Raw genomic sequence first — 19,615 nt, 5'->3', positions numbered from 1 at the left:
CAGGTAACATACTGACTCACCAGTGACGTCTCTAGGTGAAGTCCTTCATCTTCGCTTTTCTTCTTCATCCAGTACAGACCGCCATCACTACTTCAAGCCGGGACTTGTCTCTATAGAAAATAACACACAGTTATCAATAGCTGATCGCTTCTAGAGCACATTCCCCACTTATTCCCTGATCTCTACACTACACCAGATGAAGAAAAAAAGCGAGATAGTACCACCCTGCACAGTAACGGGACCTCCCTTTTGTTCTTCCCATGGAAAACAGTATTCTATGAATTATATTACAGCAGTAATAATGTTCCCTAATTATCCCCTACAGTAATTATGTTCCCCACCCCCTTGCCACCATAAACTAATGTATGTTCCTCATTTTGTCCTCCATACAGTAATAAAGTCTCAACCTGGCCCCTTTATTTAATAATGTCCTCCATCCTGGGACCCTATGTTGTCCCATCTTGATCCCTTATGTTCCCAATCCTGGCCCCTATCTCCACCATCCAGGGCCCCCTATGCCCTTTGTCTTGGGCCCACATCATGCCGCATCCACAGAAGAAGGGGAAAAAAAAGATTCTTGTCTACCTGTGCTCCCAGCGTTCTCTTCCTTTAGGTCCAGTCGTGCTGAAATGGCTGCCAACCTATCGTCAGCCACCGACTTCTGTCAGTGCACCTGTCGCAGGCGGCGCATGACAGTGACGTCCTATGCCGGCGACGTCCCTGGCTTATGAGGTCATTTTCATACGCCTCTTGCCACAGGCGCACTGACGTCAGCTGCCAGCGGCCATGTTAACTATTGCGGTGCAGGCTTTCTGCTCCACACAAACATTTCAACTAAATGTGCATCCTCGGATGCACATTTAGTTGAAACTAGTGGGGCCCACCGAAGAATCATCCGGTGTCCTGGTGCCCCAGTCCCCAAATTTAAAAGGCCACAGAGGCTGTAACACCATTAAGTAAGAGGCACCATTAACCAAACAACACAATGAAGACCAAGGAGATCTCCAAACAAGTCAGGGACAAAGTTGTTGTGAAATACAAGTCAGGATTGGGATATAAGCACGCATTCAAATATGGGAATGACCGCGAAATGGGCCCCTGAGCCCTGAGGACCCGTTGCTGCCGCGCAACCCACCTCTGCCACGTAAAACTTTTGTATTTCCCTCGGCATGTGAGCAAATAGTTAAGTTATTTACTTGTGCTCAGTGGCAGAACTGATTAACGGGCACAAAGGAAAACCACAGTGTTTCCAATGACAGCACATTACAGCCTGAGGTTGACTTAATGAAGTGCTCTGCAGCCAGCATTAATCTTTAAGGATGCACCAGCCAGTCATTAAACGGCATAATGAATAATGCATTCTCCGAAGAACTTTACACCCCGGCTCGTCCAGTGCTTGTCTCACACCACCCCCTGTAAACTACTACATTGCCAGTCTTGACGCCTCGTCTGCATAATACTTTCCAATGGGTTGGAGTTGTTTTATGACGCTGATTACAATGAGCTCATGCTATCAGGATGACAAACGTAAAAAAAAAAAGAAAAGTAAAACCGTCCTAAATTAATGCAGAACTTCTCACGGGGTTGTTAGGGAAAGTAGAGCTCTATAAGAACACCAGGGACAATGCTTACTGCAGATGTGGCCTGAAATACTCTTGTGAATATAAATCTACAGCCTCGCTGCTTTATCTAGAAGTGCCACGCATTTGTGTTAGGTCTTTCTGTAAAGGGGTTGTCCACTACCCCTATGTATGCCCACAATATAATAATAACACGTATACTCCCTTCCGGATGGAGAAGGCGTTGTCCGAGTAGTGGACAACCCTTTTAATGCATATGTAGACTGCTCAAAAATAGCCATTTTCTGGTGGAAATTATATAATTCGTTGAGAACAAAAATAAAGTATCAACGGTCAACGGAAAAAAAAAAAGATCAACTCAATCATCCCTAAAACTAAAGGAAATAAAATTACATTACAGGTGGATCCAATTTGCGTTTCATCGTGGTAACTCCTAATGGGACTCAGTAGTGTGTGTGGCCCCCTTGTGCCTGTATACCCTCTCAGCAATGTCTGTCTGTGCTCCTGATGAGATGGTGAACCTCCTCCCTGACCTGGATAAAGGCGTCAGTGAGCTCCTGGTCAGTCTGTGGCTTTAGCAGTCCTTTTGTGGTTGCAGGGTGGGGGGGGGAGGGGTTGAAAAATAGACTTTTATATATATATATATATATATATATATATATATATATATATATATATATATATATATATATATATATATATATATATATATATATATCTCCTATGTTTCTTTAAAAATTTCCACCTGAATTCAATTAAAAGAAATAAAGCTAAAAACGATTTAAAAATTAAGCCCCATGTATCGTGAAAAAAAGACAATAATTTATTTGAATATTTTAACGAGAAAAAATTAGAGCGGTTAAAAGCAAATGTATTATAAAACTCGAAAATGTGCCTGGTCAGGAATGGTGGAAAATGGTCCCGAACTGGTTAAATAATAACTGAATACAAGACCCTGCTGTTTTTAAATGTTTTTTTCCGGTTGATGTGGGTCCAACCTCTGATGACCATTGGTCCCAAGGTGCATATGCAGACTCCTTTTTCTTTCTATTGCTGTTTTCTTGGTACCATACAGTGAAAATGAAAAGCTTATACTCCCCGGTTAAAATGCCCGGTTTTAGTCATGTAAAAAAATGATAACAGATAAGAAAAATAAAGAACTAAAATGTGCTTGCACAAATATGCACAGCCTTAAACTTTAAAGGGAATCTGTCGCCCCCTGGCACTTATCTGACCTACTAATATGGGTATACAAGTGATAGAAATGTAAATCTATTCATACCTGTATGCCCCATATTAGAGGTCTTGTTGCTGTGAAATGTATTTTCATTCATACTAGTTTCTGATGTGTTCCAGTCCTGGGGCCGGTAAGAAATCCTCGCCTCCTGAGTGAATTATAATGTTTCCTTCCTCCCCTGCATGTCACAGTGCCGGCGCCTGCGCACAAGATCCCTGCAGTACTATGACCAAAGACAGGAGGAAGAAGTGCGCCTTCTGTAAAAAGTGAAGTGTGCAGGATCTGGCCGCAGCAACTGCACATCACAGGGCACTGTGATGTGCAGGGGAGGGGAAAAACATTAATGAATAACCTCAATGAATAAAAAGAGATTTCACAGCAACAAGACCTAATATGAGGGATATGGGTATGAATAGATGTGCAGTTGCGGCAGCCAAATCTCGCACCTGCGCAGTTCGCTTTTTACAGAATGCGCAATGGTTTTATGTACTATGACTGCATAGTACAAGTGCGCCTTCTGTAAAAAGTGAAGTGCGCAGACGCGAGATTTGGCCGCCGCAACTGCACGTCACAGAGAACGCATCAGAAATTTGTATGAATAAAAAGACATTTCACAGCAATAAGACCTGTAATATGGGGCATACTAGTAGGTATAGATTTGCATTTCTATCACCTGTATGCCCATATTAGTAGGTCAGATAAGTCCCTGTGGGTGACAGATTCCATTTAAGTACCCTTTGAATTTATGACAGCATTCAGTCTTTTTGGGTATGTGACAATCTTTGCCCACTCTTCCTTGTGATCGCTCCAAATGTATCAAGTTGTGAAGGCATGTCCTGACCAAAGATTTCAATTGGATTCAGGTCTGGGCTCTAGCACGACCATTCCAAAAGTTTGATCTTCTGGTGAAACCATATGTTGATTTGGAGGTATGCTTAGTGTCATTGTCATGCTGAAATGTGAACTTCCTCTTCATTTTCAGCTTTTTAGCAGAGGCCTGAATGTTTTGCTGCAAAGTTGACTATTTGGAATTGTTCATAATTCCCTCCACTTTGACTGACTAATTCCAGCTGCCAAAAAAACAGCCCCAAATCATAATGCTGCCTCCACCATTCTTCACTGTGGGTATTGTGTTCTGTTGGTGATGCTTAGTGTTGGCTGTGTACTTTTTTACCTGGTAACCTCCAAACTTGAGAATACCCCTTTACGTTGAGGACTCTGCCTGAGACACACCTGTGTGGGATCTGGGATTTAGGTGTAAGCCTCAGACTGAGCTATGAATGAGGACACACATTATGTGAACCCAGTCTGGGAAGCTTATTTTAGAATTGTTGGCTTTCTGGATGCATACTGTGACATCTTGGGGGTTCAGGTAGCTCATGGGATCTCCATCTTCTGGGATAGATGGTTGGCACACCAAGGACTTTCACTCCAAGACAGTGGATTAGGGTCAAAACTGTTTGCAGCTAGCTTTATTATCAATCTAAACAGCAAAGCAAGTCCATCATAATGCAAAATACTCAGTCTGACCACAGATGGGCAGGTATCTGCAGTCTTCTTATTCAATGGGTCAGACGTCCCCAGCAAGTCCACCTGCCTTACTCAGCTCTATGCCCTATCCTCCAAGTGACTTTTTATACAAAGTTACAGTAATTAGATTGTCAGCTTTACCTGGGCTTATCGGGAACTTGTGCAAAACTTATTCTGCAGAAAAAAGGAGTGAAAGGTCCATCCACTAACCATCTTACCACTTCATAAATATTCAGGCGCAGAATTTGCCAAAAACCCATTACTCTAGCTTTGATGATAAACCCAGATTTTTATTCTGGACCATCTACTAAATATATGTATAATATATATATTAATAGTATAATAATATTTTACTCAACATATATGTGACCCTTGCATAAACAAGTCTACGCAGATTAGTAAATGCTTTCCTCTATCTAGTAATTGAACGTCGCTATTTGCCAGCATTTCTGTATGCACATGAAGAAAATTAAGGATCAGTCAAGGGTCTATGAGATAAAATTTCAGTGAATGAAATGAAATTGCATATTGTAACCTGACCCTGGATTGACCTGAGCGCTGGGCACACAGCTGAATGCCCCGCTGGCAGGAGGCAGGATCCAGGTCTCCATCATCGCTCATCAGAGCAGTCTGGCAGCATCTCGTCAGCCCGGGGCCTCTCCACTTCTGGACGTACAATAAACAACAACCTGTCACCAGCAATCTCATCCCGCAGCTCCATCTATAACCTTTAGGAAACCTTGGTGATTGCAGAGTCTGGAGACAGCCTTTCCCTGACACGCCGTCTGCCCATCAGTGACATATGCAGTACATTTACATGTTCGTAATTAAGGAGAGGAGGTGAATATCCACTTTGAGTCATGCCCATGAACCCAGTAACACTCACACTGACCTACATACACTTACCTCTGAGCTCATAGGGTTTCACAAGCCAGTAACCTCAGGTACAACTAAGAAATCTTTGTAAACCCTTGACTTATTAGCAAACTAGCAGCATTTATCGGAGCTGGTTACTGTAATTTTGACAGATTTTGGAGGGAAAGTATACCTTCCACCATTATTTCGTTTTGGGTTGTGCTAATTCATTTCCTTACCAGTTTAGGGGTTCACTTTTTTAACGCCGTACTTAATCTTCCCTGTATATCAGTGGTGGGGAACCTCAGACCCGCGGGCCGTTTGTGACCCTCAATGACTAGTGTTGAGCGAGTATGTTCTGTTCCGAGTACGCTCGGGCCGAGCTCCGAGTATTTATAGCTGCTCGGTGATATGTTTGAATCGCTCCTGTGTGCATGATTTGCGACTGTGTGACAGCTTTATTACATGTGAGGAATGTATTTCTTACACTTTCCTCACATGTTATAAAGCTGTCAAACAGTCGCAAATCATGCACACGGGAGCGATTCAACCATATCACCGAGCACCTGTAAATAGTCGGAGCTCGGCCCGAGCATACTCGGAACAGAACATACTCGCTCAACACTAATCAGCATTAAAGCATTAAGGCTATGTGCCCACGATGCAGAAATGAAGCAGAAAATTTCTGCATCTCCCTGGCAGAAAAAATGCATGCAGATTGACAAGCGCTTTCCGGGCGATAGCATCACTTGGAAAGTGCTTGACAACTAGGTCACACTATATAAATCCATGCAAACCGCATGGATTTATATAGTGTGACCGTAAAAATAAAAAAATAAAGCTATACTCAGCCCCGATGCCCCGGCGTGTGCTGCAGCGCTGCTTCCTGTCTGGTTCCTGGCTGCCGGCATATCGCGAGACAGAGCGGTGAAGGGCCTGCGGTCACATGACTGTGACGTCACCGAAGGTCCTTCAGCGCTGCCGGCATTCAGAGAGAACCTTCGGAAAGGTGAGTATAAACTTTATTTTTTATTTTATTCTTTTTTTACAGGTACAATGGTACCCAGGTCTGGATGAGAGTCTCCTCTCCTCCAGAACTGGGTACCATCCGCACATAGAGACGCATAAAATCCGCTTGTACAAATGTACAGATGCGTATTCTATGCGTCTCAATGCAAGTCAATGGCGGCCATTCCGCTGCGCTTCCGCAAAATTAATGAACATGCTGCGGATTTTTGTACGCAGCATAAACGCTGCGGAAAAATCCGCAGCATGTGCATAGAACATGCGGAATCCCCTTGGGGACTATGGGGTGCAGATTACCTAGCGTTTCACAAGCTTTTACGCTGCGGAAATTCCGCAGCATAAACGCTTGAAAAACGCTACGTGGGCACGCAGCCTAAACCTCTGCTCTTTCTGGGATTTTCAGCCCAGGGGGCGGCCCTCAGACTGAAGGATATCTTTGTATAAGTGTGTAAGCTGTCAGTCACTGATGGGACCGCTGACTGGACCGAAAATCCCCCAAAAACAAAGGTTTAAATGATTACATCCCAGGTTATACTGAACCTTTTCCCACAAAACTACACACGTGGTCAAAATTGTTGGTACCCCTCCTTTTAATGGAAGAAAAACCCACAATGGTCACAGAAATAACTTGAATCTGACAAAAGTAATAATAAATTAAAAATCTATGAAAATGAACAAATGAAAGTCAGACATTGCTTTTCTGCTTCCACAGAATTAAAAAAAAAAATTAAGCTCATGAAATAGGCCTGGACAGAAATGATGGTACTCTTCTGAACTTAATATTTTGTTGAACAACCTTTTGAGGCAATCACTGCAATCAAACGATTCCTGTAACTGTCAATGAGACTTCTGCACCTCTCGACAGGTATTTTGGCCCACTCCTCATGAGCAAACTGCTCCAGTTGTCTCGTGTTTGAAGGTTGCCTTTTCCAGACGGCATGTTTCAGCTCTTTCCAAAGATGCTCAATAGGATTTACGTCAGGGCTCATAGAAGGCCACTTCAGAATAGTTCAATGTTTTCCTCTTAGCCATTCTTGGGTGTTTTTAGCTGTATGTTTTGGGTCATTATCCTGTTGCAAGAACCATGACATGTGACTGCGACCAAGCTTTCTGACACTGGACAGCACATTTCTCTCTAGAATCCCTTGATAGTCTTGAGATTTCATTGTACCCTGCACAGATTCAAGACACCCTGTGCCAGATGCAGCAAAGCAGCCCCAGAACATAACAGAGCCTCCTTCATGTTTCACAGTAGGGACAGTGTTCTTTTCTTGATATGCTTAATTTTTCCATCTGTGAACATAGAGCTGATGTGCCTTGCCAAAAACTTCCATTTTTGTCTCATCTGTCCATAGGACATTCTCCCAGAAGCTTTGTGGCTTGTCAACATGTAGTTTGGCAAATTCCAGTCTGGCTTTTTTATGATTTTTTTCAACAATGGTGTTCTGCTTGGTCGTCTCCCATCCACTTTGGTTGGTGCGATCTGACACTGATGTTCCTTGAGCTTGAAGTTCACCTTTAATCTCTTTAGAAGTTATCCTGGGCTCTTTTGTTACCATTCATATTATCGGTCTCTTTGATTTGTCATCAATTTTCCTCCTGCGGCCACGTCCAGGGAGGTTGGCTACAGTCCAATGGATCTTAAATTTCTGACTAATATGTGCAACTGTAGTCACAGGAACATCAAGCTGCTTGTAGATGGTCTTATAACCTTTATCTTTGCTTGTCTATAATTTTCTTTCTAATCTCCTGAGACAACTCTTTCCCTTGCTTCCTCTGGTGCATGTTGAGTGTGGTACACACCATGTCACCAAACAGCACAGTGAGTATCTGTAGCCCTATATACAGGCCCACTGACTGATTACAAGATTGTAGACACCTGTGATGCTAATTAGTGGACACAACTTGATTTAACATGTCCCTTTTGTCACATTATTTTCAGGAGTACCATCATTTCTGTCCAGGCCTATTTCATGAGTTTCATTTTTTTTAAATTCTGTGTAAGCAGGGTTGAAAAGCAATGTCTGACTTTCATTTGTTCATTTCCATAGATTTTTAATTTATTCTTACATTTGTCAGATCCTAGTTATTTCTGTGGTTTTTCTTTCATTAAACGAGGGGTACCAACAATTTTGACCACGTGTGTATATATCAATCTCCTCTGCTCTATAACATGGTGTCTGCAGATTGTACTGCATTTTCATGGTGACCTGTTCCCTTTAATGTGTCCCTTATACCAACCTCTGAATGAAACCCTAACGGACAATTGCTGCTGTTTTCCAGCTCCTCATTCAAAAAAGACAAGTTTTACACAATACATGTAGTACATTAAATGCAATAGTACCAAAAATCCATCCTCTCCTGTAAAACAAAAATAAACGCTCATGGCTACATTAATAGAAGATGAATAAAAAAAGCGATAAGTATTACAGCGTTCCCTGACATCGCAGTTCTCATTGCCCTTGTCTGGAAATGTAGTAGCCAAGCCCACACCCTGAAAAACAGTCCTATGCCATTTACCCCTCCACCAAATGTTTTTATAATGGGCACTCTGCCTGGCGAGAGGCATTTTCTGTGCATCCTCCAGTCCTAGATTTGCCCATGAAATGGCCAGATGTTACAATATATCATCCCTCCAGAGAACACTTTCCCACTGCTCCAGAGTCCTGCGGAGACGTGCTTAGCATGGTGATCTTGTGTAACCTAAACTCATAAATTTGGAGAGATGTCCCCATCCTTTTGGCCATATGGTATGTTAGATATAGTGGAGATCGTGCAGTAAGAAAGACTGTTGAGGGACATATTAGTCAGGGATTCCCTGTTATCAGCCATATGTTACTTCAGCACAGCAGATAGCGATGCGTTTACTGTCCCTTTAAGACCCTGCAGCTACATAGTACAGATCACAACTGCAATGGTAGAAGTATCAGAAACAAACCAATTCAGAAACCACTTGATGTTCTTCTTGTAATGAAACACAAACCTCTATTTATTTCCATTTCTGAATATTTCAGGCTTCAGAAATATTATAGGTGTGCTGTATGTTTGTTTTTTTGCTTCAGTTGTTTTCCTCCATCTGAAATGGTATTAAGTATGCGCCAGTAGCATTCAGCCACCGCAATAAAAATGTTATTTTCAAGCGTGGATCAAGGGCAAGCACAACTCCTGGATATTATGGAGGGCAGTGCAGTGTTGCATTGCAGGGAGAACGTTCTCATTATCATTCATTGCATTTTGCTAAGCTTGCCTGAAATGACACCACGTCGGCAGAGGTGAAAGCAGATGAGTTGCACAAGAGAGCGTGAAGTTTAGAAGCCTGTCTTCTGTTGCTTGTCCACTTTAGCCAAAATACTTCCAAGGTCTTTATATTAAATAAAACAGGGCAGTTTTTGCAGCCAGCGCCAGTATTTCACTAGTCCAGAATCCATGGAAAATAGCCTTCAGCAATCTGAAGTCCAGTAATGGGAAATCTTCAGGGTCTGATTGTAATTTGCAAAAAAAAGCAAAACCTAGAAAGCAAAGAGGTAAATAGATATGTACTCGGTGTCTGACCAGGACTGGTCCAGCAATGGCTAGAACAAAAGGTCTGAACCTCATCAGGCCATTTGTGTAGAAAACGCTGGGCATAGAGTGGAGCTGATCTGCGGGTAGTAAACAACGGACCCCCACCATGTGCCACAGCCCCTTCATTGTAGGCATGCATGGAGACCCACTGCCACGTCACTGAGCAGGGAGTATTTAATACTAATCAATGTCTCATATGAAGACCAGCAACAGGCCCGTCTTCACTTCAGTACCGTCATGGTGGGCATCGAAACCCTGCGGTCAGGTCGTTTGGAGGCTATGGGCACCCAGAATGAACACCTGGGCAGGATCATGCAGTTGAATTGCCGCTGTTTGTGATTACTGATGTTAACCCTTAAATTGTACTGTCAATCAGTGCAAGCTTCGGTTGCTGCTGTTAGACGCAGATGCTGGCTGTATAATACAGCTGGCATCTACCTTGTGTGGAGCGGGCTCATCTCTTGGGCCTGCCCCATGCACCCACAATATGATGCAATAGTATGTCACAGGGCAAAAAAGTTAAATTAGATGTGGGGGGTTTTGTGCGAAAAAACAGTGCCTATTGGCCATGTATATTACTGTAGCTCTGCCCAATTTCCAAGTTAAAAAAATAAAAATAAAAAAGGGGTTTTAAAATATATTTCTCGACTCGCATACATCTCATTTAAGAGCCATAAAAGCTATAGAAATGGAACAGATGATGCACTCACCAACAGTGTTGCTTGATAATAGTCCTGTTTATTCGGGATTACACATGCAGAGTGGTGGTGCAGGTTCTGAGGTGCAGGGGGCTAAGAGGACAACGGACATTTCGCGCAAGTCCTGCGCTTCAACGGGTCAGGGTTCAACGGGTTCATACAGATAAATCCAGGCGATCATTGAAGGTCAGTCCGCCCAAAAACAGAGGTAATTACAATTTAGTTTTACTTCAAAAAGAAGCTAGACTAATTCTGGACTCTTAACGCACAAGCTCCGACAAGACTCAATGATCGCCTGGATTTATCTGTATTTATATGAGTCTCTATAAGTTCATTGTAACTGCGTTCGTGTTGCATTGTGTTTTTAAACATTTTTTTATTTGTGTGTTTTTTCACTTAATCAACACCTGTGCAGGTGGGTTGGCCGTATCGCCTCATTTTCAGGTATTTAACCAGAAGGCTTCGGCTGCTCACCTGTAGAGGACCCGTTGAAGCGCAGGACTCGCGCGAAACGGCCGTTGTCCTCTTACCCCCCGCACCCCAGAACCTGCACCACCCCTCCGCATGTGTAATCCCGAATAAACAGAACTATTATCAGGCAACACTGTTGGTGAGTGCATTATCTGTTCCATTTCTACAGCTTTGACAGCTCAGGTTTCACTATATATGGAATTTGCACCACCTGGCTCGCATGCACACGGCTAGTGCCCTGTCTAAGTGGTTTCCAGGCTAACACTCTTTCATATGCAGAGTGCAGCAATTATTGCTCGACAATTGAAAGCTGCATAGTGTGACTGGTGCCTTACTATCTCTTTTCATATGCATCTCATTTAAGAGCACTTACTCCTGAGTTTTTAATCATAAAGCTCTAAAATCGCCTTCAGCTTTTCTCTGAATGTGACCTCCTTATCCAAATTTATTTATTAACAATATTTCCTGCAGTTAATTGGTTATAATACGAACTGATGGAAAAGCAGCCAAGCATATGAACAAAATGTAATTTATGATGTGCGGTACCTAAAGTGTTGCAACTGTTGTACGTAGAAAATGTCGCTATAAATAGAAAATAAGACTGCACCAGCATCATCATCACCATTGTCTCATCAACTTTTTTGCACAGGTCCAGTAAAATAAAAATCACGGAAAAAGCGCTAAGAAAAGCGATCAAAAGAATGCTCCTAATAAGGTTTTATGGGGAAATGAATCGCTGTTCATGTGTTCAGGCTATTGAATGTCTTTAAAACGCTGCAGGCTTTCAAAGAAGCCAAGTGGTTAAAAGAAGTAACAAGTCCATTCTTCTGGCGTTTTCTACTTGGTCAACTTCAATACTTTACAGTAGAGGTCAATGGGAAAGTTAAAAAGATGCCCAGGACCTCTCTCAGCATGCTGTTAGCCGTTTGACTTCAAAAACGTTAGTGTTTTTTTCATTGTAAAAAATGTCCGAAAAAAAACAATAAAAAGACTTCCAAAAGTGAGAATAGAAGTGTTGCTTTTTAATCCTTTGTGTGGTAGTAATGAGACTGCTGAAAAATCATCTGTACAGAGCAGAAAGTACAAGGCCTAGTGGCCAGTGTTTCTCAGAAGCAAAAGATGGTCAGAGGTCACCAATCTGTGAATAACTGCGTCTAAAGATTGTGGAATAACTTCAGAAAACTATTCCTGAACATAAAATTGCAGACCTGGAATATCCCATAATCTACATTTCATAATATCAAAAGATTCAGAGATTCTGGAGAAACCCATGTGCACAAGGGAGAAGACCAATGGTCAATAATGGATTCTCGTGATCTAAAACCAGGCATGAATTGGTCATGCACATTACTGCATGGGCTCAGGAATACTTCCAGAAACCATTGTCTGTGGTCCCAGTTCTCAGTGCAACAATGCCCAAATGCAAAGAAAAATCCATATATCCATGCAATCTAGAAACACTTAAAATTAACTCTGAAAAATGGAAACCACTGACGCTGTGTCCTGTGGACTCAATAGGAGAGGGACCATCCAGCTTGTTATCAGGGCACAGTTCCTGCACCTCTGCTGGTATGGGGCTGCATTAGTGCCAATGGCATGGGCAGCGCATACATTCAAGGCACTATCACTGCTAAACATTTATATGGAAGTTTTAGGACAACATATTCTCCCATCCAGCCATCGTCTATTTCAGGGAAGACCTTGTGTATTTCAGCAAGACAATGCTAAACCACATAGTGCATCCATCACACCAGCATGGCTTCACAGAAGAAGAGTTTGGGGAATGACCCGGCCGCCTGCAGTCCAGACCCAGAAAACATTTGGTGCATTATGAAACAAATAATCGGCAAGGCCCAGAACTGTGGAGCCGAGAGAATCCTACATCAGACAAGAACGGGACAACGTTCCTCCAGCGATGTCTCCTCACTTCCCAGACGTTTACAGACTGTAGTAAAGAGTAGAGGGGCTGCTACACAATGGTGGACATGGCCCGGGGACAAGTTTTTGGAGATGTGTTGTTGCCATCAATTTCTAAATTTATTTAACTTTTTCAAATGCAAAAGAAGAATGTCTAACGTCCAACTTCTGAGCTGTGTTCTCTATTTTTATGGCTGTAAGAGATTTCCAAATCATTGCATTCTTGTTTTCTGTACATTGTACAATTGGAGTTGTTGTATATAAATGGATGACAGTGATGCATATCTGATCCATGTATTTCTATTGTGTCATTACAGTGTGAAAAGGCCTGTAGGTATGAGCAGCATACTTGGACAATTAGGCTCTAAAAAACAGAAGATAAGCACATTGGAGAAATCTAAGCTGGATTGGGAATCGTTTAAAGAGCAAGAAGGGATTGAAGAAGAACTGGCTCATCATAATAGAGGCAAAGATGGGTAAGGGTATTTTCTAGCATATGTTTTCAGTATTTGGCTATGTAGATTATGCTGAACCTTCCTAAAGTGCATCGATCCATATTTTTTAAGCAATTAAGTGTGCATAGACCTAAAGATAGGGCTGCTAATCCCACCCCCAGGTAGACGGAGTGCTGATTTTCATGTCTATGTTGCTCGTGAACTTAGACGACTGGTCTGAAATCCTTAATTCACATGGTTACAAATTATTCTTAGCCCAAAATTGTCACTGTAGTAATAGAATTTAAAGGGAACCTATCACCAGGTTTGGCCGATATGAGATATGGCCACCACCTTTCTATAATGCTGTATATATGCCCCCAACCCGACTTGAAAGAGAAGAAAGAGCTTTTATTATACTCTCCTAGGGGGCGACCGGTCGGATGGGTGTTGCTAGTCTTGGTCTGGTGCCTCCCATCTTTTTATGATCGCCCTCCTCCTTGTTTTGTGTGGATGATGCGTCCCCAAGTCATCCACACAGGCATCGTGCCCCTGTTCAGGGCAGAGCAAAGTACTGCCGTGCGCATGCGCGTTTCTGGAGTCTGCGCCCCCAGGTGAGTATAATAAAAGCGCTTTTCCTTCTCTTGCAGGTCGGATCGGGGGCTTATATACAGCATTATAGAATGCTGTGTATCAGGCCTGAAAGGTGGTGGCTGTATCTCATATCTGCCAAGCCTGGTGACAGGTTCCCTTTAACAACACTGACTCTGTATTGTCTTTAACAAGTCGGACTGCCGTTTTCCATGGCTGACATAAGTATGCTATTACTGATATAAGGTTTCTTAAATCTGTTCCATTTTTAGATTGGTACAGAATCCCTTTATAGAGGACCTGTTAATCTTCCTGACGTGTCTGTTTTAGTAAATACTTGTGTTCCCCAGAATATAACAATTTTGGAGCATGTTTTCTTATAACTATGTGCTGTCCCTCTGTTATTCCTCTGGAAAATTTATGAAGAAATTGACAATGACACTGGGAACAATGATTGTAGAACGACAGACTATTTTTGGATACCCCCTCCATTGGTACCACCCAGTTGTCAATTTATATATACATTTTTAGGAATAGTAACAAAGGAGCAGCACAATGCATGAGATCTAAGAAGAGATGCTCCAGAAGTGATATTTCATGAGAAATAGATCAAAGTTAAGGAAATCATTGTATTGGTTTTGTGGAGGAGTCCTTTGTGGGCAAAAAGTGTCAGAACATCATCCATTAACGCTGGTCTGTCACCCCCAAAACTAAAATGTAAACATTTTTACATTCATATATGGGGCTTAACCCCTGTAAAATCACGCTCGTGGCACAGATGTTACTTATTTTATGAGTGTGCGCTCATATATACTCTGTGCAGCAAGGGGCCGGTGCTGCAAATATGCCAGGGGTGATCAGAGGACGCCCGGACACACTGACACTGTGAGCTCTCCCTGCCTGCAGTGTCAGTGTGTTCAGGGCTGAGGATTCGGTACAGGCTACTCATCATAAGGGGAGGGGCGGAGAATGGTAATTCAGGGGGTGCCAAGCACTTTTCCACGCCTAGGGTGCAACGAAGACCCCGCATTTAATAAAACCTCTCATAGTTTTAATACAATTGTTTTAGATAAAACAAAAATAAGTAAAATCTGTTTTTTGTTTAATTTCAGTTTTGGGGGTGACAAGCCCTTTAAGACATTTTCCAACATTTTCTCATTTTGTGTGAGACCTTCTAATTATGTAAATTTAAAGAGAACTTTTTACTGGACTTTTCTGGAACAGTTTATCTTTTTCTTCTGTGACCCTTAGTTCCAAAGTTATGTCCCTGGTAATAATGGTGCAGATTTTCCTTTCCACCAACTGGGCGTGTACCACAGAACTTCTCTGTGGGCGTTTAGCAATCAAGACCCCACCATGGTTCATGCCCAGTTTGTAGAAGGGAACATTTTCACCAGTATTATCGGGGTATATAACTTTGGAATGAAGGGGCACAGAATGAAAACTGCTCCAGAATCACTGGAGCAGCAGCGATTGGAGGAAGGACTCCAGTGAAAGGTCCTCTTTACAGATTTATGGTACATTACAGCTTTTCTTTTTTTTTTCTGTAAATTTTATTTATTTTACTCACTTATATAGCACCATTAATTCCACAGAGCTTTACAGACATTATGGGTACTGTCCCCATTGGGGCTCACAATCTACATTCCCTATCAGTATGTCTTTGGAGTGTGGGAGGAAACCGGAGAACCCGGAGGAAGCCCACACAAACACAGGGAGAATATACAAACTCCTTGCAGATGTTGTAATTGGTGGGATCTGAACCCAGTGCTGCCCAATACCACTATTCTCCTGAATCTGGCATTGTCCATTTTTTTTTTGTTCTTGCTGCTCTGTTCCTAAAATATTATCCCCTTTTTCCTATATGTAATCCATTGTTTCTTTTAAGCCAAATGGGTGATCCCCAAGAAGACTCCCATAGAGAAGTGTTAGGGATTAATGGATAGAAAGAATAAACTTACATTCAGGGAAGGAGGGCGATATCTTATGAATGGAGCGGCTCAGGAACAATATAAAAACCACTTCATATTCAGGAGTACAGCAGCCATTTACACCAGGGAAAAAAAACAAACATATTTATGGCTCGCTCCAGATTGGAGGCATGTCTGTCCTGCAATGTGGGACTGGTTTCTACAGATGAAGTACAAGCCTAAAAACCTGTCAACGGGTGCCAAAGTTGTACTAAAAGTAAGACAACCAAGAAGTGGTGTAGCGTTAGACAAAAGTTTCTAAAGACCAGCCAAATCATCCTGCTTGAGCTACTGCCATCTTTTTGGCTCATGTTCACACTAAATTTACATTACCTGCATATTAGAGAGGATTAGTATATCTGTCGCCTTTGGAAGCTGCTAGAAAATGTACAGAGCAGTCAGATAGGCTCTTTGTCCTTTGGACCTCTGCATGGATGAGCCCAGTGCTGGCTCGTACATCTGACAGCCGAGGAGTACAGGCCCATGCAGGGACTGACAGCTCACCTGTACACCTTCAGCTGCTTGTATAATACAAGGGGAGCCCTTGGTGTAAGGCCACTTCATAACATACATCTACATTATTACTACCAAATTAGTGTAGGAAAAACCCAAAACATGACCGATCAAAATCCTGGCCAAACAATCTGTATAAAACTGGCCTCTCACTATTGTCCTTACTCTTGCACCGCACAACTCTAAACTTGTGTAAAGGCGGACCGACTGGATAAATTGTTGTGCTATCAGATCTGGTGCCTGACGGTCTGGAAGTACTGATCATCTGGAAAGGGAAGATGTTGTACCATGCCGAATTATCCAGCTACTCACGTGAGGTTCCTCCTCTACAACTCTAATTCTAAAAAGATGGGGCAAGCTTTGCTGATAAGAACTTGGGAGCCTTTGGGGTGGCAGTAATGGCCGCCTGGTCTACCCCATGGAGCTACCAAGAAGGAAAGAACACAATTTTACTGTATGATTTTTTATAGGATTTAAATTCTGCAAGAGCCAAGTACAATGTTGTGTATTGCCCCCAATACTAATGCAGAATGAGAGCTGCGTGTTGATGGCACGGAGGAGGCCGGTCACCCCTGGCACTAGATGTGCAGTGTTAGCAGCTGGCACGGCGCCTCCATTGATCACTGTGCAGCGTGCTGACCTGACTCAGCATGCTCTTGTCGTAGCTGGTTTCTTCTCGCTTGGAGGGAAAGTTACTGCTGTATTCTTGGCTTTAATTCCTCTTATGTAACCCTCCCGGACGCGACAAGGACTTCATATTTTCTCTTAATTATTCACGTAGCATTGTGAGAATGGCCGTCCTGCACTGTGGGCTGGGAAGCAGCAGAACATGTTAATTTCCTTTTTCCGTGCAAAGTCTTAAAGCCTCGGAGAGCTTATTAGCTAAATGTGCAATCAATTTACAGACATTGCTAGCGTGCCTTATTAAAGTAGTGGTTTATTCTAAGCTCGCTTACAGAGATTGTAGGCCGATTGAGGACGACAGCCCATATACACCGATGGGGGTGAAGGTGTGCAGGGGAGCTGTCGTACCCAGGCCCTGGTGCCCGGGGAGGCAGGGCTGTGGAGTTGGAGTCGGTGTCCATTTTGGTGGAGTCAGTATAAAATGGACCAACTTCACCTCCTAAAATATATAATAAATAGGGTGCAGTAGTTCAATGCAGTTTGTGGGGAATATTTTTTTCAGAAAAATTGGGAAAGTTCTGAAATGTCCTATAATTGTCTGTCCTATTCCTGATCTAAGGGTCTAGACTTTTAGCTGAGATGAATCTGTGCTACAGTAAATATATCACTTAAACATGAACCATGTATGAGGGAGTCGGAGTCGTGGAGTCGGTCTCATGGAAATTGAGGAGTTGGAGGTTTGGCTTACCGACTCCACAGCCCTGTGGGGAGGTGCAATGCCACCTATACAGACACATATATTTAGGTGTTATTCATATTGCATTTTGGCCCAGGACTTTGTTACATCTCTGCGCACACCAATAGTATTTTTGGGATATGAACCATTGTGACTTTTCATCAAAATAAATCTATGATGGTCCACGTCACGAGAAGTTGTTTCCATATCTCCATTTCGCCTTCTACAGTGGACCTCTCCTCTGTGTAGGCCTCGGTAAGGAGTGTGAATATTACATGTATATTCCCGCCTGTGTCAGACAAAGTGGAGAGCGGAGAAATTGAGCAACTTAATCTGGGGTGTTATTTTAAATGCCACCAAATAAATATTTCTCTTGTCCTTCATGCCTGCTGGATGTGGACTGGAACATTTGTTCTTAGCCATTGTCACGAGACACCCCAGTTATTGAGAGTCTCAGTATATACCGTGTATAAAAATCTTCTTTTTTTGTGATAACCCTTGATTTCTGATTTATTTGTATCATCCTAAATCTTGTCTGTTCTTGTTTTTTGTTCTAGATACATTGAAAGGAAAGCTTTCCTGGAACGAGTAGATTATCGGCAATTTGAGCAGGAGAGGGAAATCAGACTAAAAAATATGAAGCCGTAACCTTCACCATGGGACTGTGATAAGCTCCATGGACGTCACATTATCCTACTGTACATAGGTCGCAGGAGAACAATGTCATTATGTAGGGTCTGAAAATCTGTATATCTGGACTAGAACATGAACATTTTAAATGTTTTTTTTTTCTCTTTTAAAGACATTTCTTGACTGATTTTTTTTTTCTTTGGGAACAGAGTGGTTTCAGTGACTTTGGATTAATAAATGTCTTTGTAAATTAAGATGTTGTGTTAGTGTAGTCCGTGCTGGTGATACAGAGTTGTGCAGGTAGAGAGGACCTTTATTTCTAATTGATTGTCAGCCGTGCTCCAATAAAATTAGACAGGGTTGGTTTTCGACTATTGCAGCTATAAAAGCCATGGAAACTCTTATTAGGACCGGTCAATGGCCATAAATATGTATTTTTTTATATATAATTTATCTAAATGTTGTTCTGAATCTGGCTTCATGTTTTTTACACCTTTCCATCAGATTCAGTACAGCAGCGTTATGACCAGGTAAAAAATCTGGAATATTAGAAAATTAACAGTTCAAGGGTTTTTTTTTTTTTTTTTTTCTTAAACGCCTATTGAAACAGTTGTATGTTTTGCACCACATAATTCCTTCTGCCTTAGTCTAAATAGCTTGAAATTGGTGACGGCACGAGTTAAGGCCATGTGCACACGTTCAAAACAAGTGCTTCTCAATAAGTTAGAATATCATCAAAAAGTTAATTTAGTTCAGTTCTTCAATACAAAAAGTGAAACTCCTATATTATATAGAGTCATTACAAACAGAGTGATCTATGTCAAGTGTTTATTTCTGTTAATGTTGATGATTATAGCTTACAGCCAATGAAAACACAAAAGTCATTATCTCAGGAAATTAGAATTATTAACAAAAAACACCTGCAAAGGCTTCCTAAGCATCTAAAAAGGCCCCTTAGTCTGTTTCAGTAGCCTCCACAATCATGGGGAAAACTGCTGACTTGACAGATGTCCAGAAGGCAGTCATTGACACACTCCACAAGGAGAGTAAGCCACAAAAGGTCACTGCTAAAGAAGCTGGCTGTTCACAGCGTGCTGTATCCAAGCATATTAATGGAAGGTTGAATGTAAGGAAAAAAAGTGGTAGAAAAAGGTGCACAAGCAACCGGCATAACCGCAGCCTTGAAAGGATTAAGAGAAGGCCATTCAAAAATTTGGGGGAGATTCAGAAGGAGTGGAC

General features: G+C 42.2%; 1 protein-coding gene across 1 annotated transcript in view; it reads left to right on the top strand.

Annotated features, from left to right (window-relative positions):
• Positions 1-18,630, top strand: part of CFDP1 (craniofacial development protein 1) — a 44,405-nt gene extending 25,775 nt beyond the window's left edge. Inside the window, exons 6-7 of the mRNA XM_073659331.1 lie at positions 13,196-13,354; positions 18,304-18,630. Coding sequence (XP_073515432.1) covers positions 13,196-13,354; positions 18,304-18,394 — 250 coding nt within the window. The 3' untranslated portion in view covers positions 18,395-18,630. The remainder of the gene's footprint in view (positions 1-13,195; positions 13,355-18,303) is intronic.
• The last annotated feature ends 985 nt before the right edge of the window (positions 18,631-19,615 follow it).

Source organism: Phyllobates terribilis, unplaced genomic scaffold, assembly GCF_046119375.1.
Source record: "Phyllobates terribilis strain yellow unplaced genomic scaffold, ASM4611937v1 Scaffold_13__5_contigs__length_258822181, whole genome shotgun sequence".
NCBI classification, from domain to species: Eukaryota; Metazoa; Chordata; class Amphibia; order Anura; family Dendrobatidae; genus Phyllobates; species Phyllobates terribilis.
This window is presented reverse-complemented; position numbering and strand designations above follow the sequence as displayed.